At 44.4% G+C, this 26,499-nt stretch overlaps 1 protein-coding gene across 1 annotated transcript in view; it reads left to right on the top strand.

The window, feature by feature from the left end:
- LOC144753573 (cytochrome P450 2D15-like) overlaps window positions 1-26,499 on the top strand; it is a 318,479-nt gene that overhangs the window by 266,373 nt on the left and 25,607 nt on the right. Inside the window, exon 6 of the mRNA XM_078641220.1 lies at window positions 705-846. Within this exon, the coding sequence (XP_078497346.1) occupies window positions 705-846 (142 nt within the window). The remainder of the gene's footprint in view (window positions 1-704; window positions 847-26,499) is intronic.

Raw genomic sequence — 26,499 nt, 5'->3', positions numbered from 1 at the left:
GTTCCCAGGAGCGTCTTCTGCATCATACTGTATTTGGCAAGCTTTCAATGTTATGGCTCTCAGACTGATATGATTCAATTTGCGTGTGCATCATTTCAAAGATGGAGATTTCAGACACCCTCCATGCCCAAATACGAAATAATAATAAAGTCAAAGAAAAACACATTAGAATACGAAAATAAATGAATGCACTGTATACCACGTATTCCTACTCTATTCCCCTTATTAAATTTTAACTATAGCATTAGCAGTTTAGTAGAAAGAGCAATATTTAGTTTTAGCACAGCATGTGCATTAGCATGTGAGAGTCAAGTGGCCATCTTAAGTACTACTGCACTGCTGCAAAGAATTCCCTCCAAGCGAAATATGTCATAATACATAGATGCAGTAGACGCATGCGCAGAAGATTCTCGTGCTTTCGGCAGCCCTTTTTAGTCACTCGGGTTACTGGTTGGTAAAACACATTTAAAAGCTTCCCCTAGTTGAAAAATATGTCGTGTAATGTATTCGTAGATATTCACAAAACATGTTGGTTACATTATTACATGTTATTTGAGAGGATTGAATCCGAGCAAGTTTCTTTTTGTACGAAACCTTGCTCCATCACTGGGTAGAGACCCTTGTATGTCCCTTTAGTTTTTTCTATGATTGTGCCACAGGTGTTGCAGTAATATTATTTTATTCTCATTTGCATTTTCAATCAGGCTCGAGATGACCCCAAAAGCAGCTTCAATGAAGATAACCTACCCTTTACAACAGTTGACATTTTTGCAGCGGGCACAGAGACCACTTCAACCACCCTGCGCTGGGGGCTGCTGTTCATGCTTCTCCATCCTGACATCCAGAGTAAGGAGTGGTGATGGGACTGGAAGACTGGGGTAATATTGACGGAATATTACTCATCCTCAAAATGGCACAAAGATTGAGATTCAGTAGTGATTCACAAAAGAAGACCCAAAAATTGACATAGTTTATGTTTTCCCAGTATACACATCCATATTAGTGCATGGCTCAACTGGGTTATTAACATTTTAGGGTACTTAGCTCAACCTTTCTTCTTGATCCTGTGGCCTATGACTTGGTGGAATGGAGTCCATGTGTGAAGGGGTATCAGGAAAAAAGGAAACGGGTATCGGGGGAAGTCCCTAACTAAGTAACCTCAGAAGACGGATCAAAACAACACAGGAAAATAAGAATGTTCTCAGAGGGTGACATTTGCATGTGTGGTTACTGTTGAACTGATCAGCCCAAAATATGTGTACTGAATTGCATGAAAACATAGATGTGATATATCTGCATGTCGGTGGATAGAAACATTTTCCTTTGATGAGAAAGATGCATAGATGGTCCATTTGGATTTTACATTGTCACATATGTGCAAGAAATTTTAAACTTTACATGCCAAAGCCACACTAGAAATAGACCAGAAATTAAACACCAGGGGCCAGATGTAGGTAATTTTAATTTACCACCTCTTAAATACCGATTCATACCGAATCGGTATTTAAGAGGTGGTAAAAAAGAGGGGGGGAGATGTAGGTATTTCAGGATCGGTAAATACCGAATCGTTAAGATTCGGTATTTACCAATTCTGTAAATACCGATTCTGTATTGCCCATTGATTCCTATGGGCCTTGCAACCCATAGGAATCAATGAGCAATACCGATTCTGTAATTACAGAATCGGTAAATACCGATTTTCACAAGTGTGCAGGGGGTGTCACTTTGACACCCTCTGGCCCCCCAAAACAGGCTCGGGTGCCATGTGGCAGGCATACATGCCCCAAGGGCAGGTCTGCCTGTCATATGGCAGAGGTGTGCCTGCACACATGTGCATGCACACCGGAATCGGTATTTTACCATCAAATAGGATTTGATGGTAAAATACCGATTCGGTAAGGCTTGTGGGACTCAGAAGAGTCCCACCTACATCTCAAATTTACCGAATCGGTAAAAATACCGACTCGGTATTTTACAGAATCGGTAAATTTACCGATCGGTAAATTTACCGATTCTGTAAAATTGAGTGACCTACATCTCAAATTCCAATTACCGGTCGGTAACGGCCGAATTCGGCCGTTACCGACCGGTAATTGGCCACCTACATCTGGCCCCAGAAGGCTTAGCACTGATCCACTAGGATGTTTTTAGGTTTTGGAGCAATGTTTGTGTGAAAAAGTCACCCAAAGTCATGCAAGGTTTAAACAAGAGGTGAGCTTTATTTATGCAATCAAACCACTATCATTTCAAGCAGCAACTGAACACCTAGAAATGTAGGCACAGTTGAAGTGACAACGTTCTTTAGAGGAATGATACTGTGTTATGCTTCATGTCACAAAACAACTAGTGTGCAGCCAAGATACCACAGTTTCCAATACTTTGTGGATGCCACTAAGACTAATTGGAATTCTGAGAAGCCCTGAGTCAAGGAATTTTTCAGAGAGTTATCCAGATGTGGTATCAAAACATTGCTTAGACATGAGGCAGTCCAAGGTCTGCATAGATTGTTTGCCATACATTCTTTTAAAAGTTAGGAGAGGTAGAAAAGGTCTAGGAGAGCATATTACGTTTGATTAGGTGCTCTCCTCTATAATGTGTGGTTGAGGGGCTAGCTGTGAGTAACTGAGGTTGTGATGGAATTTCTGGTAGTGGTTAGTTTGTCTTTGAAATTACTTTTAGTTGGTAGTGGAGACTTACAGGTGGACAATGCCAGGCAGTTTTTAGACTTTTTTCAAGGGGCATATGCCCCTGAGTAAGTTGGTCCACTTCATCAAGCTGCATCTAGTGGAAGAATGTGCTTATAGCAAGTATTGCTCTAGATACACATACTCCACATACTCTTGCCTTCTAGTGTTGGGCTCAGACATTTGCAAGTTGTTTGTCTTTGAAGAAGCCTTTTGTGTCATGAGATGCACCGTTACTCCTCTCTTATTAGACAATGGTCATGGACACATACTCCGTCTTAGATTGTTTTTTTCTTTCAACATCGGAGTTGGACATTAAAGAGAGGACTCCAAGTCTGTGTGTTTCTCACAATCTTTTAGGCACCACACAGTTGTATTTCGACACTAACTCATCAGAAAACCAGTCATTACTTTGTCGATTCTCTGTTGCGCTTCTTCACTGGATACCTTTGGAGGACCGGCCACCAATGCTTGACCCACTGAATGCCGTTCGGCCTCCACAAGCCCTTCGGGAGCACAGGTCATCCTTCGCCAATTGATACTGAAGACTACAGACTGATGCCCTTTGAACACTGTCCCAATGTATCTGTCGTCAGATCACCACAATGTCTGCAACTTGGGTCTCTCTCTGGACAACACCTCCATTGAGTCATGCCTCACCTTCCACTCAAAAAAGACCCTAATGTACAGAAGGGACAGGTGCTGGACACACCAGAGAATGCATGAGCAGGTGTCCTCCGAAACTCTGGATATTTTGGAGAAGGCAATCCCTTTGGTGATGAAGAATTCAAGGATCCAGGCCATCCAGAATACTGGCAGTCCAGGCAATATTCAAATCGGTGATAATACGCACACCTGCCTGGCTTAGAGATCTGTGCAACCTAGCAAGGATCATATAGAGTCCCACGCTGAGGGAGAGCACTGCTCTTGCTGTAGGCAGGCAATGAGCCCCGAGCACAGATATGAGAGACTGCCACCTCCAGAGCTTCTACGGGCAGTGGTTGGCACCAAAAGAAGGCTTGGTGGTCAAATCAAGCTCGGCCCATGGATGTCAACCATGACTGGCCATCATGACCTTCCTGATCCCAGGGCATTGAGCAACCCCGCTCTCAGCGGAAGCTGGCGTTGAAGGCACCACCAAAGCTAGAACAAAGGTCCCATTGATGCCCAAAATCCTGTTGACATTGAAGATCTTGTCTATCCAAAAGCTTTCTTTTCTGATGGTTCCAAGCAATCAGAGGTACCAATTCTGCAAGGACTCCAGGAAGAGCTCAAGCTCAGGCAAACGGATCTCATAATTCACCCTAACGCTGGGAAGATCTTGATGAAATCACCTCTGCCAAAGCCATTGAGACACTTCCTTACAGGGGCACAAGCCCTCTTCCATCTGTTACACCTCCACCTTCTCTCCCACCTCACTACCTCTGCAGCCTAATAGCAGATAAGATAAGGATTGTCCTTGCACCCCGGTAAGCCTGGCACAATTTTGAATCTCTGCTACTTCCACTCAGAGGGGTATTTGTCTCGTAGTAAGGCTAAAAACACAAATTCTTTAGCATTTCATATTGAGTGAAGCAGATTTTGCCCATAGAAACTCCAGCGAGTAGTATATTGTCAAACCGTTAAGGTTTATTAACAGATTAGAAACTTCACATCTCCAATCTAATAAATTAAGCAAAATTGGTATTCACCTGGATACAGCATACATGAATATAATCCAAAAAGTTTAATTACTAATGCTGCTATTTCATTATATTGAACGCAACATGTGCAAATCGAAGCAAAGACTTGTTTCCATAAAGAAAACTCCCTAATTTTAGGATAAAGTTGTGGGCAGACCTGAGAAATTCAGAAGCAGCTGGCGTGAACCAAAATAGGTACAAAAGAAGAACCAGATAAAGGTTCCAATTAAAATTAGAAGAAAGGTACTTTCATTCAAGAGTGTCTATATGAACAGGAAAATAAGGAGTGCTGGTCTCAGGAGATGAGTATCGACGCCCCCCCCTGCAAGTGATCTAACTAACTAACAAGCTTTGCACAGTTAAAACATAACATTTTGTTCAAATGATATAAACTTTCAGATTTTCCACCAAGTGGTAACCAATCAAAGCCCAGTGTTCTCTCCCTACTTGGTGTCAGCCTCCTTCTCTCGGAATAATACAATGCTAACTTCTTCTTCCACCACAACCTTAATGATATCACACAAAAGAGTATTGCCTGCTCAACTCTCTAATCCACTGCAGGTATTAAAGTTTCGATCCTGCCCAACAGCCCAACTAATCACTAAACTACGACCTTTAAAATGTAAGCTAGCAAAGAATAACATTTTAAATGAGCACACAATGACTTTTGTACCTGAGATAGACAAGTAATATTAGCAGCAAGCAGAAATATATAGTTTATTTTCAAAATGGAGTGAGGGACCTAGGTCCACTCACGTCAACTTTAAAATCACATTAGCTGACTAATGTTAAATAAATATATAGTTCACCCTGCTAAATCTAAATATGTGGTGTGGTGAGCAAAATAACAATGGATTAAACCCAGATCTGTGACTGGGGTTGAATGTTTTGCCATTGTGCAACATTCCGTCGTCAATTGTTGTTTTTGCATTTGTCACCCCGAGAGGGACGGGTATGCTCAGACGTGAGTCCCGTGCTTGATTCTGGTCCAGGAAAGACATGGCTTGGCAGTTCTGGCTGGACTGTTCCCATGAGGCACAGGGTCAAGACTGATTTGCATATGGTCATGTCTGAACTAGGGTGGTGTGGTGAGCAAAATAACGATGGATTAAACCCAGATATGTGACTGGGGTGAATGTTTTGCCATTGTGCAACATTCTGTCCATCAATTGTTGTTTTTGCATTTGTCATCCCGAGTGGGACGGGTATGCTCAGACGTGAGTCCCGTGCTCTCCATACCTCTGGAATCAAGCTATCCTGGCTGATGACGGCTGATAGCCAGAAACCGGTCCTAGGATGCTTGATTCTGGTCCAGGAAAGACATGGCTTGGCAGTTCGTGCTGGACTGTTCCCATGAGGCACAGGGTCAGGACTGGCTTGCATATGGCCATGTCTGAACTGGGGTGGTGTGGTGAGCAAAATAACGATGGATGAAACCCAGATCTGTGACTGGGGTGAATGTTTTGCCATTTATTTATTTTATGTATTCAAAGTTTTATATAGCGCGAACAAGATCCTTACAGATATCAGAGCGCTTCACAATGAAAGGGGTAGGGGCAGTAGGAATGAACAGAGGTAATGGGAGCAATGTAGTAGTCACTAACATGAAAGGATAATAATAACATACATAAAACATATCAAAATACAATCAGGTAAACAAGTAATATAAGACGGCACAAGTCATTGATCCCACTGCAGAGGTGTTCGGGTACACTTTGGGTGTGTGGAAGGCTTATAACAGTGTTTTAGTATAGAGAGAGCACTGAGTGGGGGCACCGGGAGGGTGAATCAGTGACCCAACGTGTATCATATATTGGTTGGTAGTAAGAAAGTAGCGTAGTGGTGTCTCCCTCAAGTAGAGGTATAGTGCCAAAGGACAAGGTGAGCATTAACACAAAGCAATGCAGAGTCTCTGATCCAACACCTATAACGTTCAGGAGATCTTGGCCAGAAGGATGGATTTCACCTCTTTCTTGAAGAGTGCAGTGGAGGAGATACGCCTGGTTTCAGGAGGGAGCGCATTCCAGATCCTGGGTGCCATTCCTGAGAAGGAACGCTTGTAAGTTTTCTCTTTCCGGAATCTACGGGGTTTCAGGAGTAGATTTTTTGAGCTTCTATTGGATCTCGAACCTCCTGATATAGACAACTTTTGAGCGAGGTAGTTGGGTGCATTGTGGTGCACTGCCGCGTGTGTCATAACTGCAATTTTTAGTTGTATTCTGGCTTCAAAAGGCAGCCATTTTAGGGACTTTAAGTCTGGGGAAATATGCGAATGTTTTCTTGAGCCAGTAATGAGTCTTGCGGCAGCGTTCAGGGAGGCTCTTAAGGGTGCTGTTGTGGATAGCGGGAGTCCGCTGAGGGCCACAATTCCGTAGTCTATTCGAGGGATGACTAACGCTTGTACAGCAGTTTGGAAGTCTTCAGCAGGGAGGAAGGGTTTAAGTTTCCTCAGTGTGTTGATTTGGAAATTAGCTGATTTTGTGGCTTTGCTGACGTGCTGCTGCATGTTGAGCTTGGCATCCAGTGTGATGCCTAGGGATTTCGCTGAGTCCACGATGGTGGGTTGGACATTGAGTGCTGTTAGGTTGTTGAGCCATGTTTGGGTGGTTGAAATTTTCGCCGGGGGTGAAAGGAGAAGGAACTCAGTTTTCAGAGCATTTAGTTTGAGGTGATTATCGGCTAGCCAAGATTGAGTGTTAATAAGCGTGGAATTCAGAAGTTTGATATCTTCCGGGGATTGAAGCTTTAGGTATAGTTGTGTGTCGTCGGCGTACATATGAAATTGGACATTAGAAGCTTGGAGCAAGGTGGCGAGCGGTTCCATGACGAGGTTGAACAATGTGGGGGAGAGGGAGGATCCTTGTGGAACACCTAGATCTGCAGGCACAGGTGAAGATAGCACATTGTCGATCTTGAACTTCTGAGACCGGTTGTGAAGGAAGGACGAAAACCATTTGAGAACCGTTCCCGATAGTCCAATTCTAGTGCTTAGCAGCTCCAGCAAGTTCTCATGTTTGACCGTGTCAAATGCTGACGAGAGGTCAAGAAGGATGAGGAGGCAGGACTCATTGCGATCAAGAATTTGGAGGGCGTCATCAATTATGTGTGTCATAGCTGTTTCCGTACTATGTTTCGCTCGGAAGCCTGATTGATGAGAGTTGAGGAGGTCAAATTGGTCAATGTGTCTTGTTAGTTGGAGTTGGACACATTTCTCCAGCAGTTTGGCCAGGGTGGGGATATTGGTGATGGGCCGGTAATTGTTTAGGTCAGACGGATCAGCTGTAGGTTTCTTGAGTATAGGCGTGACTTGCCCCACCTTGAGGGAGTCTGGAATGAGGCCTTGTTGCAGGGAGCAGTTGATGATTTTGGTCCAGAGAGGGAGGAGCAAGGGGATGAAGTCTTTTACAGCATTAGCAGGTAGAGGGTCTGTGAGGTGATTAGAGGGCTTCAAGGTGCAGAGCAGATTGTGTATTGTTTCTTCCGAGTAGGTATCGAAGTACAGCCAATATGCCATGTTTTTGGGTTGAGTGTTAGCCATTCTGGTGTGGTTGGGGAATCGGCTTACATCCATGATGAGGTCATTTCTTATGTTGTCAGTCTTTAGCTTAAAGAAAGCAGAGAAGTCTTCACAGTGTGGGGAGTCGCTTGTTGTGCTATTTGATTGTAAGGGTTGTGCCTTTGTTTGGGTCTTGATTAGTTCGAACAGTTTTCTTGGCCTGTTTTTTGCTTGGTCCAGCTGGCGGCTGAAGAAGTCCAACTTTGTGCGCTTTATTTTCCTGAAGTAGGCATTTCTCTTGTTTTCAAGCCTTTTGAGGTGCAGTGCTGAAGGGTCCGCTCTCCAGGTGCGCTCTGCCATTCGCATCGAACGCCTGTCGTCATTGAGTCTGTCGTCATACCAGGGGTTAGAAGTTTTGGTGGAGACTCTCTTCAGTTGCAGTGGGGCGACTTCATTGACTAATGTATTCATAGATTCAAGGTAGTGGTCAGTCAGTGATTGAACATCCGAGGCACCTGAAGGGGGAAGGAGGAGATTGCCGACGTGGGGAGGCAGAGTAGAGGGGTTGAGATTCTTCATGTCCCTTTTCCATGTTTTGGATTTGATTGGTTGAGCCGGGTTAGGTTTAACTTTTTCATTGATAGAGAAGGTGATAATGTGGTGATCTGACCAGTCGCAGGGTAGAATCGTCTCCAGTTGTGTAGAATTCTCTTTGGCAATGATTAGATCAAGTATCGCGCCTTTGTCGTGTGTTGGTCTATCGCATATTTGGGTGAGGTCAAGCGCATTAAGGAAAGTTTTGAGACTATTCACCACTGTGTCTTTCTGATCATTCCAGTGGAGATTGAAGTCACCCAGGTAGACTTGGGTGGTCTGCCGACCGGCATTGGAAGTGATCATGTCCATGAGTTGTTGGGTGAATATGAGATTGTCACCAGGCGGGTGATAGATGAGATGTAAAGCACAAACTTGTTTGCCCTCGCTGGTGATGTCGAGGCAGAGGAGTTCACAGGAGGAGAGGGAGGGGGAGGTGACTTTAGTAACGGAGAGGTTACTTCTAAAAATGCATGCAATTCCCCCGCCCGTCTTGTCTGAAGACCTGTCTAGCCTAATGATGTGATAGTTGGGGGGGACTAGTATGTCCATAATCGGGGTAGAGGCTTCAGTGAGCCAAGTTTCTGTTAGAATGGCCAGGTCCAGATCCCTCGCTGAGACGAGATCAGCGATGTCGGAGGCGTGTCTCTGGGCCTGTGCCTCATGGGCCCATTGTGCAACATTCTGTCCATCAATTGTTGTTTTTGCATTTGTCACCACGAGTGGGACGGGTATGCTCAGACGTGAGTCCCGTGCTCTCCATGCCACTGGAATCAAGCTATCCTGGCTGATGACGGCTGATAGCCAGAAACTGTCCCTAGGATGCTTGATTCAGGTCCAGGAAAGACATGGCTTGTCAGTTCGGGCTGGACTGTTCCCATGAGGCACAGGGTCAAGACTGATTTGCATATGCCATGTCTGAACTGGGATGGTGTGGTGAGCAAAATAACGATGGATTAAATGCAGACCTGTGACTGGGGTGAATGTTTTGCCATCGTGCAACATTCCGTCCATCAATTGTTGTTTTTGCATTTGTCACCCCGAGTGTGACGGGTATGCTCAGACGTGAGTCCCGTGCTCTCCATGCCACTGGAATCAAGCTATCCTGGCTGATGAGGGCTGATAGCCAGAAACCGGTCCTAGGATGCTTGATTCTGGTCCAGGAAAGACATGGCTTGTCAATTCGGGCTGGACTGTTCCCATGAGGCACAGGGTCAAGACTGATTTGCATATGGCCATGTTTGAACTGGGGTGGTGTGGTGAGCAAAATAACTATGGATTAAACCCAGATCTGTGACTGGGGATGAATGTTTTGCCATTGTGCAACATTCCATCCATCAATTTTTGTTTTTGCAACTCTCTCATCCACTGCAGGTATTAAAGTTTAGATCCTGCCCAACAGCCCAACTAATCACTAAACTACAACCTTTAAAATGTAAGCTAGAAAAGAATAAAATTTTAAATGAGCACACAATGACTTTTGTACCTGAGACAGACAAGTATTATTAACAGCAAGCAGGAATATACCGTTTTTTTCAAAATGGAGTGAGGGACCTAAGCCCACTCACGTCAACTTTAAATTCACATTAGCTGACTAATGTTAATTAAATATAGTTCACTCTGCTAAATCTAAATATGAACAATGTGAACATTTATAAATGACGTAATATGAGTACATAATGAGGAAATCGCATGTAAATCATGTAAGCTAGAGTTAATGCAGGTTACAGATTAACATTTTATCTAAACCCAAATAAATTAAATGAATTCAGTATCATCAACCAACTCCACTTCTTCTGCCACTACCCTCAAACACACCGCCTCCTCTGCCTCCAGTAGAACCACCTAGAGGTCCCCAGGTACCTTTTTCAATCCAGCTGGTCCACAGTACCCCCGTAAGACCAGCCCTTGAAGCCAGGGCCCTCTAATGACCCCTGGAAAGAATATAATGTCGACTCCCAAGGTGATCATGACCTGGCGCACTACCCAGTTAGGGTTTCCACATTCTGAAAATACCACAACCTACCATTAAGTCATTTAGACAGCCTTGGTGCATCACAACGTCGACATGCACATCGTTCAGGAGGAAGATAACTTCCTTGTTGAGAATCATAGTTTTCTGTGCAGTTTGTGCTCACTTTTAAGTCCATGCTCAAGTCTGCCTCAGTGAACCTTAGGGTGCTAGTTAAAGCTGGGGTAGCAACACCTATGTTTGAGAAAAAAATAAATGCTCATCCAGAGATCCTATCTCTTTCAAAAGCCAAGCTCCTCCTGGCTGCTTGGCAGTCCACACTACCTGCAAAAGAGCCTCTGCCCAAGCCACAGGCGATGGCCCACTACCAGATAAATAAAGTAAAAAGATTGATGCAGTAGGTAAAATGGTAGCCATTGCAGCCATGCATTGGTGCATATCCCTCTCCCTCGAACTTCTTTCAAGATATAATAGGTCCCAGTGGTAGGAAATGCAGAAGCTGGTAAGACGCCTAACATAGAAATACAGAAAGAGGGGCTGGAGAAATCGTGCTCGACGCAACGGACATAGCCACTAAAGAAGTCAACACAATCGTCCTCAAATGACACAACTGGTTTCGCATCTCCGGGTTCAAACCCGAGGTCCAACAGCATCTCCTCAACTTCCATTCTACAGGGAACATCTTTTTGGTTCCCAGGTTGATGAGATACTTGAGAACATAATAAAAGAGATTGCAAAGTCTGTGGGTGCCCTGCAAACTCTGGCCACTACAGCCACTACAGGCTCCTTTCACAGAGGCCAGAGCAGGAGCCATTTCCCCTTCACCCCACCAACTTTGATCTTACCAGAGACAAAAGCAAACCTTCCATCAGCCGGCTGGAAGGGGTTACACCAGGGGTGCCGACAGCGGTAACATCATAGGTAAGGGCAGAGGTGGCTTCAGTAAAGGAAAATCCACTTCTAATCAATGACTCGCTCCACCTTCCACCCCTATAACATGTCACCTGTCAGGGGAAAGATGCTGGATTTGCTTTCTCACAGCTTGGGATTTACTACAAACGCCACCAAACCCCACCTCCGACCTCATCTGATCCAACTCTTCTTGTGATCTGTGTTGAACACAGTTATGGGTAAAGCTTACACCAAGCAAAAAAGTATGTTGGAATATTAGCAGCTACTGCCTCTTTTCCAGCCCAACTGTCAACACACAGATCAGAACAATGATGTGCCTCCTAGTGATGACGACCATGTGCGTCTTCACTGTTCCCCACACCGGGCTCCATATGCATCCCTACAAAGGTGCCTCGTGGGTCAGTGGTTACAGGCAGAAGTTCATTGAGAAGATTTAGCATTGGTAAAGGTCAGCACTCACTGCTGTCTGCACTGGGGGAACAGCAATAGTTTGTTGTAGGCAGGCCTTTTTCAGAACAGATTCTGCAGTTGACCTTCTCCACAGAAGCCCTTCCCATAGGCTTGGTGGCGGTTTAATAGTTTGACTATGCAGGGGATGTGGTTCCCTCAATAGGAGGACCTCCACATCAACTACCTAGAACTGCTAGTGATACTTCTCATGCTGAAAGCTTTCTTCCAGGTTATTCGGGGGAAGGTAGTCCATATCCAGAAAGACAAAATGTTCGCCAGGTATTACCTGCAGAAACAGGGTGGCACACAATCACCCCATCTTTCAGCACTAGCATAGCGGATCTGGCAGTTGCAATTCCCAAAGACATACAAGTTTTATCAGAATATCTTCCTGAGGTGAACAATGACTTTGCAGACCTGCTCATCAATACACATCAGCAAGTCCACTGGTGGGAACTCCTCCTGTAAGCCCTACTGGCATTGGGGCAACCTGAAAATTTGCCCGGTTACCACTCACTAAAATATGAAATGCACAAACATTTCCTCCAGATACCCACTGTACATGGTCAATAGACTATGGATGAATTGATTAATTATCTTTACCTATGCTTTTCTTCTCTCCAACTCCTATTGTAGGTAGGGAGGAAAATGAGACAAACATCCCTAACAATCATCCCGCTGACTCCCACTTGGACCAGGCAGTTCAGGTACTTTATGATACTGGAGATGTCTATCAGCCTGCAGACGAGGCTCCCACTCTGGCCGGACCTTCTCACTCAGAGAAAAGGTCAGATTAGATGCCCAGATGCCAGATAGATCAACCTAGTGATCTGCACATGAGGTCGTAGAATTTGACTACCTAAACCATCCTCAGGATTAAATGTCCATTTTGAAAAAGCATGTAGGCCCACTACCCAATCCTGCTACACTGCTACACTGCATAATGGAAGAGTTTTGGGCACTACTGCACTTTGAAAGACCAAAATCTCTTAAAGCCTATCATCAAGGACATCATCTGCTGTCTTTTACATCTGCAAAATTCAGGCATTGCCTGGATATCAGAACACCCACACCTAGCTGCTGTAGCAGCCTTCATGTAAAACAGGGAAAATCATCCCTATTTAGATCCCAGTTGTTAATGCTTTCTTGGAGGGTCGTAAGAGGGTCATATCTCCATGAACACCTCCTGCTCCTTTGTGGAATTAACAACTCAAGAGGCTCATGGGTCCACCGAATGGACCTTTACACTCATGCTCCCTACAGTTCATGTCCTGTAAGGTGGCCTTCCTTGTGGTTCTTAGTTCCCTCAGATGCATTAGTGAGGTTCAAGCACTCATCTTACAAGAACCTTTCATTCCGGTTCACAAAGATACGGATGTTGTTTTAACCAATCCTAAATTCCTTCCATCAGTGAAATCTCCTTTTTACCTCAGTTAGACTTAGAGCTTCCAGTATTCTTTCCGCAACTAGATTCAGTTGCTGAAAGAGCTCTGCACACTTTAGATGTCAACAGAGCTCTTATGAGTTACATAGTCAGGCCTCGTCGACACACTGGTACACCTACACCAGGCTGCCTTGGCAGTCCACATGCAAAAAAGGGAGCAGTCTTTCCTATTTCAGATCCCAATAGTCATGCCCTTCATGGAGTGTCTTAAGAGGGTCATATCTCCAGGAACAACTCCTACGCCCATGTGGAACCTGATACTCAGGGTACTAATGGAGTCATCCTTTGAACCGTTATACCCCTACAGTTCCTTACAAGAATCTTTCATTCAGGGTCACAGAGCTAGTTTTGTCCTTGGAGGCAATACTGAATCCCTTCCAAAGGAGGTGTTATATTTTTACCTAAATCAGACTATATAGTGTCCAGTCTTCTTTATGCAGCCTGATTTAGTAGCAGAAAGAGCTCTAAGCATGATAGATGTCAAAGAACTCTTACATATGACATCAACGGGACCAAGCACTTTCACAAAATTGACCAGCTCTTTGTAGCCCTTGGCAAGCCTCACAAGGGTCATCCCATCTCCAAAACATGTATAGAAATCTAGATAGCCAGGTGCTTCTCAACCTACTACCACAGAGCTACGAGAGTCTTACCTGTTCTGCCCAGGGCACACTCCCAACTGTAAGACAGGGGAAGTCATGGCTTTTTTAGTTAACCTTCCACCAGCCGACATCTGCAGTGCTGACACCTTGTTAATCCCAAAGACTTTTATCAAGAACTACTATGTGGACATTGTAGCCTACTAGCAGGGCAAGATGGCTGTGGTGGGCTAGACAGTCTTCGTGGATTTTGTTCTAGACGTTTGCATCTTCCTCATGCTAGCAATTACTTATGGGGGTTAATTGTTTACAGTTGATGCAGAGCATATGTATCTAAAGCCACACATGCTACGAATGTAAAATGTTGCTTACTCTGTAAACATCTGTTCATAGCATGTTGTGCTGTAGATTCACATGTACCTACCCTCCTCTACGGAAGCTTGTTTTGAATGCGATCGTTTCTTTTGCTACTTAGTTGCCTCTACACAATATGCATGGTGCCCCGTGCTAAACTTACTCAACATTCCATAAACATTCTCACCCTCTGTGTTAAAAAACAATCTAACGTGGAGTCCACTTAGAAAGTAGTGATGCACACCTTGTGACTTGAAAGAGTTATTGAAGAAAAATGCCATTCAATGGCTAGAGTATGGAGAGCATGAGAATCTGCAGCAGTACAGGCTACAAATACTTGTTCACAAGGTAAGTAATATTTTCCTTCATCAGGTCGTTTTCATTATTTTATTATATATCACAAATGTTAAAAGAAATCACTATTATATATTGGTCTGAGGCATATCAGACTATGTTGAGACATACATTCTCCATTTTCATAGGCCTTGGCCTGTCCTCTCCATACTGTATGACTGACTTGTGCACACTTGTGTTTATTTGTGAATAGTTGTCCTGGATTTACGACCTCTGTACAACTCGAACCGCAACAAACTTGGAGAAACAGCGTCTGCTCTCTTGTGCATATTCGTCTTTAGGAGCCAACCGCTACACACTTTGGGGCTATTAAACATTAGCACATGGCCTGCCAGCCAACCATGTTGGTGGGGGTCCTACTCTGGCCTAGGTGGAGGACTGCCCCCGATATTTTGAGACAGATGGCAGTTAGGGATCTTTAATGAAAGTGTATCAGCCATTGTGGGGTTTGCTCTTTCATTACTGTTGAAATCCTAGCTCTACCATATTGAAGCCCAGCTGAGCATTTTCTTTTGATATGCAGAGGTTTGTTGCGGCCAAACCAAAAGGCAAATGTTCCTAGCATGAAAGGAGTTTTCTCCCTGCCCGTCATCAACAGTTGAACATTTCCCTTTATTGCATGGTGGTTCCCAAGATGTAAAAGACTTTGATTGTCAACCTTCACTAATGAGATTCAGGAGACTGCTACTGTGACTGGCTGTCTAGTGGTGAATGCACTGCCAGGTTAACTGTTTCTGCTTGCAAACATCCAGCTGTTCCCCACCTCCAAATGGGAACACCAAACTCTAAATGACACTCTTTGTGCTTTGTTCTGTTGTGTCCAAACTCTGCACATCACTATGCATTGACCATAGCACCCTGTTTTTGAGTATGTTTATTTCAAGGAGTAACTTGTTCATGTTTATCAAGGAGTCTAGGAAGGTCGTTCAAGAGTACACTTACGTTTCTGCAGCTTCCGCTTGTGCAAATTCCAGAAATACTCTGATCTTATAGCTCTAATGATTGTCTTCTTCCTCCATCAACACCTCTAATAAGAAGGGACACTTTACAAAGTATTTAATTCTCTCCCTCTGAATCAACATCCACCTCTCATCCCAAAATATGAAAATAACCATATCTGTATAGACTATATATATAAAGGTTGTTGTCCCTTCCTTGCTTTTTGAGTAATTGTCTTTGTTTTACCTACATAGCAATCATAACAGAAGAAGAGAGAAGTATTCAATGTGAAAAAGATGTACAAATGATTGTTCTATTCTTCACATTATGCAGTGTTGATACAGCCATTCACTATTGTAAAAACGTGTCATATTTTCTCACAATGTTTGGGGACAGAATTGCACATCTACACTTATGATTCGTTTACCAACCTGAGATTCCCTTGTTGCCAACTCCTATAATATCTAACACAAATTTAGAAGGCTTTGCATTAGTAAAAACCTGTTCCTTCAAATACTTAATAGACTATTCCTTTTTGTAAGTTTATTTGGAGAAAAATGAAAATTGAAGGTTGAATCTCTCCCTCAATTCTTTGAATCCACGATTGGCCATCAAACCTTAATCAATGCACATACTGTTACCATTTAGTCATTAATTGAGTTGACTTTCTTGAGGCAGCTAAGATTCATTCGTTTTATTACAGAAAACCACAACTGCTGCCACAAAATTAGGATATTATAATACACTGAGCCACCAAAAGTTCTTCCTTCACTCTTTCTGTTGAAGTTCCAATTAATTTGGAAGAATATTTGAGAAAGACTATGAGTCTGATTTAGATCTTGGCAGACTGGTTACTCTGTCACAACAGTGAAAGATATCCCGTCCTCCAAAATGTAAATCCCATAGGGTATATATATTTCGGCAAACTGGATATCCATCACTTGTGATGGAGTCACCCATACGCCATGATCTAAATCATGCCCTTTGACTTGGTTCAATTGATGTAGATTTTGTTTTCTTCCAACTCTTGTCTTTTTGTTTTTAGAACACTGCTACAGTCATTGAGGCCCATTAATACGTATATGAAACCTTTTTGCTCCCACAAATAGGTAAGGTATTTTTAGGGAACATGCATGTGTGGTCTAGTGATGCCATAGTCGACGATACGCTCCAGCACATTAATTGGCATTCAGTGTATACGTTTTTTCAGAAATTCTGATTGTTAGGATGACGGTTTATAGAGTCCTATGTCACAGGTGTATCAAGTTTATAACGGGAAGTCCTTTTTGTGTCTGCCAATGTTCCTGAAAGTGGCAGTGATGATGCTACACTTTCTATATGTGGGACAGAAGTTAGGTGTACCTTAGCAATGGAAGGAGAGAGCTAGAACCTGCCTTTTTAAGTTTGTCTGGATGAGTCAAATGAAAACTAGAGTTTGAAGATCATGCCCATGGATGTCCATCTCCTACTCTTATCTGGGACTAGCAGCCCGTCCCGACGTTGTCTGGGCATGAATTGCTGCCGGCCAGTAGTATATTGTTTTGTAGGATTTCATTTTGATAGCATTTCTTATCTGTGACAGGCCTGTGAAACGCTCCGATTCACAGTGCACTGCTGATGCACTTAAGAGTGCGCGTTCAGTAGTGTGTGAACTCGAGTTTCCCTACTTTATTTTTCCTTGAAATATTATATAGCGCGAACTCAACAACATGGCATGAGCACAATTTACATTACAGAAGAACACATTCATTTGTGGTAAGCACGGGGAGGCAAAGCGATTTGCCTGGAATCACAGGATGTTGAGCTGAAGCCGAGATTCGAAAATAGCTCTCCAGCTCTAAAAGTCGCAATTCTAGTACTTGTGGCGGGAGGTGTGTCTAAAAGTGTATTTCGGTGCTGGCCATCAATGAGAGAGACCTGTGCATTTTTCAAAGGGGTGGTGAAAAAATATGAGTATGTTGCTGGAGATGTGGGCCGCCGTGCCACCAATGTACTTACCGGGGTAGGCTAAACACCCATTATTCCGCAACTTTCTTTCCGCATACCATCACTCCGCATACTTTCATTACGCATGTACCATGACTCTGCAATGCCATTATAACGCATGGCATTACATTTTATATGCTTTTACCACGCATACTTTTACAACGAAATTCATTGTAAATGCATGAATGGTAAAAGCATGTTTTTTTATGTTTGGATAAGGTAAGTGTGGGTATATGTTTTGGGGTACTGAGGTATATGTTTTGGGGTGTTTGGGTATTTTAAGGGTTCAGATATAGTTTTGGGTTATGGGGTAGAGGGGTAGTTTTAGGGTTTAGGAATCGGTTTGGGTTTTGGGGTACAGGGGTATTTTTAGGGTTCAGGGCTAGGTTTGGGTTTTGGGGTATAGGGGTATTTTTAGGGTTCAGGGGTAGGTTTGGGTTTTGGGGTACAGGGGTATTTTAAGGGTTCAGGGCTATTTTTGGGTTTTGGGGTCCAGGGGTATTTATAGGGTTCAGGGCTAGGTTTGGGTTTTGGGGTACAGGGGCATTTTTAGGGTTTAGGGATAGGTTTGGGTTTTGGGGTACAGGGTATATTTATAGGGTTAAGATGGGTGTTTAAGGGTGTTGGGGTATTTTAAGGAGTAAGGGTGGGTTATGATTATGGGGTGCAGGGGTATTTAAAGGGAGCAGGGTGGGATTAGCACACGATATGAGACATGGCAGGAAGGGCGGAACGTAGCACATGCCCACAAGGGACTTCTTTGCTGGCACGGTTCTTTTACCTTTTAAATGTATATGGTGGGCGTCTGCATAGCCTATGTCCTTCTGCTGCAACTGCCCTTTCCAACGCTGTATTGGGTGTTGTAATTGGTGCTGTGGTTCCTGAGATTACCCGCCTCAAAGGTTTGGGCTCTCTCTTTATTATATTAGTATAGATTGCAGTTCCAGGTCAGAATTCCATAACAGCCAAATGCTGCACAGGACGCACCAAGGCTCCGTGGTGAGTCACTGGAATTCAGTCCCACATTGCAAGCCTAATACCCACCAACACCAAAGGCACACAGAGAATTGGACACTTTTATTCAAATTGTTAAGGGTTCAGAAAAAAGAGCAATAAGAAGGCAGTGTGTTTCGGCCAGTTATAGCATTAGGAAACCCATGGATTATTTAGCTAACCTTGGTAGACCCCACTTTAGGTTCTGGATTTGGGCAAAACCCATAGAGATCGGCATTCAGCCTTTTGGGTACCCAGATATGTTAGCATGGAGACCATGGTATCTACCTAGAGATTTTTCCTAGGAGCAGAGTCCCTAGAGTTGTCTGGTTCTTCTGATATCTTAATTGTGCTATTAGGGTGAGTGTGTGCCTGGTCTCTTGCCCTGCTTTGGAACCTCAAAATCATCTGTAAATATGATCTGAGGGAGTTTCAATTCCCATGGCTCTTGCGAGAGTCCAAAAGGGCAGATATGTATGAGTGCATGAATGAAATCAAGTTATGTGTGCATTTTTACGGACTTTTGAGTTCCACACATAAAATGCCTTTTATTTTCCTAATGCAGAGGCTGCACAAATGTTTAGTCCACTTCAAAGGTATCTAGAAAGGTTTCACCTACTTCAGCTCACCGTGTTGTCATCTGACTAGCTGAAGAACCAATCTAGTCCCACAGATATTACCTGCAGTTTCAGGTAGGGCAGAAGCGTTTTCAGTACCTTGTGCTTCCCTTTTGCCATACTAGTACATGTCAAGTATTCATGAAGGTGTGATGGTGGTGGTTGCTTCCCATTTGCAGAGGTTGGAAATACCAGTCTTCCTCTTCCTCGTCAACTGGCCATTGAAGATGGGCTTGACATCATTAGGCTTTTGTATCAACATGCAGAAGTCACAACATGCTTCTTCACAGCGGCTCTCCTTCATCAGAGCTATTCTACATATGGTGGTTATCCTGATCTTTCCTCCACCAAATTGAGTCCAGGACATTTGGTCTATGATCCTGATGTTCCTGCCCTTGACCCGAGTCTTAGTGAGAGTGGCTCTGAGGCTTCTTGGCCTCTAGGCTTCCTGTATCTTGCTTTTCAACCAAGCCAGGTGGTTTAAGCAGGCTTTGCATTGGGGTCTGAAGTTCCAGTGGACTCAGCACCAATGAAAACTGGCATATTCCTCCAGGTGTCAGAGGAGACTGCGATAATTCTTCAGTGGGGGCAGCTGGACGGCAGCTTAACTGGTGACAGACCTCTCTCTCTACCCCACCCAGAACTAACGGTCATGGCAGATACATCAAAACTGAGTTGAGCAGGTCATCCTGGAGAGGTGGAGATCGGGGGATGCTGATCTCCAGCAGAGACTCGCCTTTCCATCATTTTGCCGGAGTTTTGAAAAATTCAATTGGTATTGAAAGCATTCCTCTCACCTATATAGATGGAACAGGTACACACAGACAACATGACCGCCATGTGGTACTAAAACAAACAGGACTGCATGAGGTCATGGCGGGTCATGTGCTAGACATCTCTGGAAGTGACCGAAGGCTCTGGGCCCCTCCTTGAGCATCAAAACCTGGCAAAATCTTTAAATGCCAGGACAAACAGACTCAGACAACATTGCCTAGCAGATCACAATCGGCAGTTGCACTCAGAGTAAATACAGGATATCTTTTAACAATGGTGAGAACTCTGGCTGCATATATTCACCACCACAAAGAACACGCAGTGTCCAGGCTTTTGTGTGTCGGAGTTTCCAAAACGATTCTCCCTTAAGAATGCCTCTCACCTCGGCTGGTTCTCAGGACTGCTGCAGGCCTATTCGCACTTGCTTCTCCTGCCCAGATTACTGAAAAATATCAATGAAGACCAGGAACAAGTCATTGTAGTGACCTCGAATTGAGCAAGGAGAGTGAGTACACAGAACATCTGGCCATGAGAATCTGTCCCCCACTACTGCTTCACTTCTGCAGGACCTCACGTTGCAACAAAAGGGGCTGATCCTGCACCCAAATCTGCACATCTTGCACCTCCATGCATGGAGAGGGAACAGAAGCAGTTGTTGTCTACCGATCTCCTGCATAAAGTGGTTCATGTAATTCCTTCCACCAAAACCGTATATGATCGACACTAGGGGAAAAATGTGTCTTGCGTTCTTCCTATAACAGTCAGCCTTTACAGGTAAAGTTATTGGGCATTCTACTATTTTGTCTTTCCTTAAGCCAAAGAAAACTTTGCTGTGGCAACAGTTAAGGGTTACCTTTCAGCCTTTTTGCATTTGCCTAGTTAGTCATCTCTTTTCATATCACCTGTTGTGATGCGCTTCTTGAAGGGGCTGGTCTTCATGTTCTTGCCCACACCTTTTGTTATGCTGCATTGGAACCTTAATTTGGTTCTCACATACCTGTTCCTACTCCTCTGACGCATTGCACAGCTGCTCTCTACGTCTACTCACCATAAAAACTGTAGTCCTTATTGCCATAACTTCTGTCTTGTGAGTGAACTCTAGGCCTTGTCTGTCCAGCAGTCATTCACATCCTTCTTTCCTGACAAGCTTGTCCTCCGGACAAAAGCGGCATTCATGCCACAGATAATGATGCCTTTCCACATAGGACAATCCATCAACTTTCGGGCTGTATACTCCACCTTACCCACCCAAGAAAGAGGAACAGCTCCATCAGCTTGATCCAAAGACGGCCCTTACTTTTTATATTGATCAAAGTAGAAGTCATCGATTGGATGACCAGTTTTTTGTGGGTTTCTGTGGAGAAAAAAAGAAGAAAGCGATGATAAAATTAACCATCTCCTCCTTATGGACTGTTTCATGTATTAAGATCTGTTATGGGTGATCTAAAAACAGCCCCTGGAATGCTTTGGGCTCATTCCACCAGTGCAGAAACTGCTATCACTGTGTTGGCTCACGGTGCACCAGTCTTGGGCATCTGCAAGGCTGCTACGTGAATGTCCCTCCGCACATTCATAAAACAATACAGTTTGGATAGCCAAATCTGGCAGGACACGCACTTCGCCCAATATGTTCTGCAGCGTTTCCTGGCCTGAGCCATTCCACAAACCCACCACCTGAGGAAGTACTGCTATGGAATCTATTCAATAAGTAAGAAATCTGCAGTTTAAAGTCTTATCAGAAGAACAAGTAACTTACCTTTGGTAACACCTTTTCTGGTAGAGACACTGTCTAACTGCAGATTCCTCACTGGCCCACCCTCCTCACAGTTCTGTGGAATAGACTCATACAGTCCGTTAATAACATCCCCATCTAGAGATCTGCACACTGGCCCCTTCTTATTTCTATGAGCTCTGCATCCGGAGGTGTGGATTGAGATCCAAAAGAAACTGATGCTGGCTCACAGAGGTATTACAAATATAGTCTCGACTTCACATCCAAGGAGGTATGGATTCGACACGGTGCCACGTGATGACACCTACTGATGCGCATGGGAATTGCCATTAAAAAATCTCCAGATACAGTCTGGGGGGTATTCATGAGGTGGGTAATCTGCTTTTAGATAGAGTTTCTACCCAAAAAGGCTTTACCAAAAGTAAATAACATTAGTTATAGTCCCCACTGAAGTTACAGTTTGGCTTTGTCCGAAAGAGGAATCGCTTCCAATTGCTATTGCACTTCGGAAGATGAGCTATTTGTAGCCTGCAGTGTGAGCGACCATGGAGCAGCCAGTGGGAGCCTCCCGCAGCACAGGATTGTGTTTCTTCTTGGCAACCTGTTCGTGTGGGACATCACTTACCGGGCATTGACAACTGAGGACCCTCACGCCTGCATTATTTCTTTGCTGGGGAGACCGTCCCGCAGGTAAAGTCGCGGGCAGTCCCGAACCACTACTCCCGGCATCCCTTGCAGGTGCACTCCAGCAGCATCACTTCTAAGCGCCAGGTGGCGCTCAAAAACACGATGATCCTCCTGCAGCTCAGGATTGTGTTTCTTCTTGGTATCCTGTTTGTGTGGGACATCACTTACCGGGCATTGACAACTGAGGACCCTCACACCTGCATTCTTTCTTTGCTGGGGAGACCATCCCGCAGGTGAAACCGTGGGCGGTCCCGAACCACTACTCCAGGCATCCCTCGCAGGCGCACTCCAGCAGCGTCACTCCTAAGTGCCAGGAGGCACTCCAAAAAAATGCGCTGAGCCTCCCGCAGCACGAGGCACGCGCGCGGGCGTGCACGGGAGCTGCCAGGGCCAAGGGCGGGCCCGTCGTAGCCAAGAGGAGTAAGGGCCACCTCCCTTTCGTTGGACATTGCATTGACTCTGGTCAGTACTTTTGAAGTGTAATTGAATTTGCGGTTTATCCTTTAAATTCAGTTGTGGTTTTTCAATCTCTTTACCAGCTAATATGAGTAAGGGCAACCGCAAGAGGGGGGGCAAGGTGTCGTAGGCACACTTGATGCATTCCTGTTAAGGGCCGAATCTGTTCTCATGCATGAGATAGAGCTTACGGAAAGGAGACTCTCCTTGGAGCCCCTTTGAAGCTCACCTAGTTGGTCCCCTGTTAACTTCGGCCCCTCCTTCTGAATGCACGCACCACCAGGGTACTTTGTCGCCTATAGTACCACTAGCTGATCCTCTTACTACAGTTAGTGTGCCCATCCCCACTCCCCCGCCAACAGCCAAGATCCTTACTCGCAATCAATGACTATCACAGGCAAAGGGTAGGGAGGGTGCCTCTACAGTTGTAGCGAAGAAAAGGAAAGCAGGTGGGTTGCCACTTACCACTCATCGGGCCAATAAAGTGGCTAAGACCAGAGGAGTGGCACGTGGTAACAAAGGCAGTTCCCAGGGAATTGCCGACACTAGCATATCTAGTTCACTAGAGACCAGTGCACAGGCCCGACCTAGTGACGTGTCATGCGATTATGAAGTCCGTATTTTAGCCAAAATTGAAAATAGACTTACAGCTCTGCTTAAACCTTTATTTTCCAAGTTGTCTGACATTGATTTAAGACTGGACAAAATCGAGCATCAGCTTTCTCTCCCAAAACCCATTTCTCCCAAAGGAGCTACTAGTGGCCCTATTGATCACAACGGATGTATGACATTACAACGCATGCTTTTACCACGCATGCCTTTACATCGCAGTTTTTACAACGCATGCCATTACAACGCATAGCGCTTTGGGGTGCTGGATAGTGAATAGTTTAATTTACTATTCCAACTCCAGTCCCCGTGGATAGTAGGGAAGGTGTTGGATAGTAAATTAAATCTATTCCCTATCCTAGAGCGCCCCCCAGCGCAATGCGTTGTAATAGTTTGCGTTGTAAAAGTTGCTATGTAAAAGCACTGCGTGGTAAAAGTTGCGTTGTAAAGGATGTTTCCCGATCACAACACGATCCCAGTCACAGCAACAACCTCATCTGTTACTGCTGTTGCTGCAGGTGCTAATTTAGTTGTGCCAACCCCGTTTGTGAACCCCAGTTGTACACTTCCTAGCATTCCAAAGGCTGCCACCATGAGGGAACCAACTGGGGGCAAAAATAAAGGTAGGAAGTGGGGTGGCTCGGCTAACCAAAATGACTGCCTTAATCTACCCCCGATGCTACGCCCTACACTATTATATTATCTAATGTACCCCCAATACAATCTGGCAATGGGGAAAACTGGGTTTTGCTGAGGAACAAGGCCCTTCACTTTTTAAACAATAAAACTGGGCTAGGTAGTCACCTATTTCAGGAATTTAAAATGATTCGCAGAGTTCCATGGATTGGGAGTTTGCCAAAAACTCGTAGAGGTGATTGTGTAGTGTTGAATTTTAGGTCCCCCCTTCTAGTTAAAACCATTGTAGATAGGGCAGGGTCGAGGCATTTGAGTGGGGAAGACATCAGTGTTTTACCATTGGGGTTTTTCTATCGGAACCCTCCAACATTGTCCATCGGGATGGGTGACCACTGAGCTATTCTTTATTCTTCAGGAACTGATGAATTTAATGTTCCCACCCAAAACAGTTACAATCCACTTTCCAATCGGGAAGACATAGACTGACTGGGTTATTTGTTCGCCCGTGAAAAGATCCCATCCCCAGAGGCTGTTATGAGTGTAGGCGACCTAGCAATGTCCCCCACGCGAAGTGACCCTCCTTATTCCCATGCTTCCTCAGGGCCACCTCAGTGTAATAGGTTAGACCCTTTTGGCCTAAAAAGCAATGTAGACTGTGGTATGCTTCCCACTATGAATCCCACTTCACATGTTGTTGTCTCTCTTGTGAATAGGATTTCCCCAAGCCCTCATCTAAGAATTGGAGCTCCCAAGGTTTAATTGTGTTGGCCTAAAACTCGCTTCTTGGAATATTGCGGGACTTGTAAGCAAAACTGCCTCAACTGATTGGTCTTCATTTATTGAGGATCAATATATTTTGTTCTTCCAAGAGACGTGGGCAGTGGATCAGGTATTCCGCCCAGGTTATATTAATTTTTATAAAAGTGCGGAACAGGGAGAACGGGGTAGGCCCAAAGGGGGCTTGATAACTTGGGTTAGGTAGTCCCTCCACTATAAGGTAGAGGAGATTTACATTGATTCTAGGGACATTCTCGTTATTAGGTTTTATCAGGGTAATCTTTCTGATGCCCTACTAATTAATGTTTACTCCAGGGGTCTGCAGGGTGGGAAGGCCTCAAACACTATAGCATTGCTTGATGATTTTTTAACAAACCAAAGAGGCCAAAGCAACATAATAATAGCCGGAGATTTTAATTGTACTTTCGAACCCCTGGACTTCCAAGATATGCATATTAGTGTAGAGGAGGATGAAAAATGGTCGATCCCCTCTCTTGATCTTATGCCATTAAAAAGGTGGTCTAGCGCAGCACTTCAATTAAAAGTATTATGTTAAGAACATGGGGTGCGAGCAGCAAATGGGCGTCCCATATCAGACAAAAATGGCTTGCCAACTTACGTTGGTGGTCAACGTACTAGTCGCATTGACTATTTTATTATTAACAAGGAATTTTGGACCTATCTGATAGACATGAAGGTTTTCTCTCGCCCGGAAATTGACCACAATCCTTTGCTTCTTTCCCTGCTGGATCAGCATCCAATTTCTGGAGAGGATCTGTTACCACATGCTGATCATATAGAGATTCTTTTGACAAATGACACACAACACCTTAAATGGTCAAATGTGATAAATAAGGCAGACCATTTGAATCAAATTAGTATACTGTTAACCAATGCCATAGCTACTCTCCAGGCTGATGCTGCGCATGATCTATCCACCTCTAGAGCTGTTCAGGTTCATGAGCAATTTTTTAATGATCTTAAAAGTTTTTTTATTGCTAAACCTAAAAAATTGGCTAAACCCTCATGCCAGAAGGCTGCTGTCTGGTATAACTCTTCTTGCCGCATTGCTTATAGATCATTAGCGGCTGCCATCAGGAGCAAATACGGTGGTTTAATTAGAGAGAAAAGGTCGCTCTATAAGCTAGCACAATCCCAGGCCAAAAGGGACCGGGATGAAGCACACTGGGCAGACCTGCTTAAAGTCTCTACCGGGAGAGACATGACCGCATTCTGGCATTTGGTGAAGTGGGGGAGTGGGGATTCAAGTATAATTCCAAAGAATCACGTGGCACCTGACTAGTGGGTTCACCTTTACAAAGGCCAGTTTGCAAGTGGTTCACCAGTCCAAGATAATTTTGTAATGCCGTCTTCTATCCTCGCCATATATATAACTAAAAAAGAAGTGGAAAATGCCCTTCTCCTGGCCCCAAAAGGTAGGGCTTCCAGACTAGACTGCATCCTCGCGGACCTGTTCCTTCAGGATCTCAATTCCTGGGCACAGTATATCCAACTTTTGCTGAATGCCATTGCCAAAGGAGCATGGTTGCCCAGTTCTTGGGCAGGAGCAGTAATTGTTCCTATTTACAAAAAAGGGGATCGCTCAATACCGGGTAGCTACAGGCCCATAAGCCTGATTGACTGCATCCAAAAAGTTGCAGCTAGGGTGGTGCTAGGTAGAATTCAGGCATGGATGGAGGATTGTCATATCCTCTCTGATTTGCAAGCGGGGTTTTGGCAATGCATCAGCAC

The sequence above is a fragment of the Lissotriton helveticus genome, chromosome 1_1, assembly GCF_964261635.1.
Source record: "Lissotriton helveticus chromosome 1_1, aLisHel1.1, whole genome shotgun sequence".
Lineage (NCBI taxonomy): Eukaryota > Metazoa > Chordata > Amphibia > Caudata > Salamandridae > Lissotriton > Lissotriton helveticus.
Note: the sequence above shows the minus strand (reverse complement) of the source record. Positions and strands in the feature narration are given on the sequence as shown.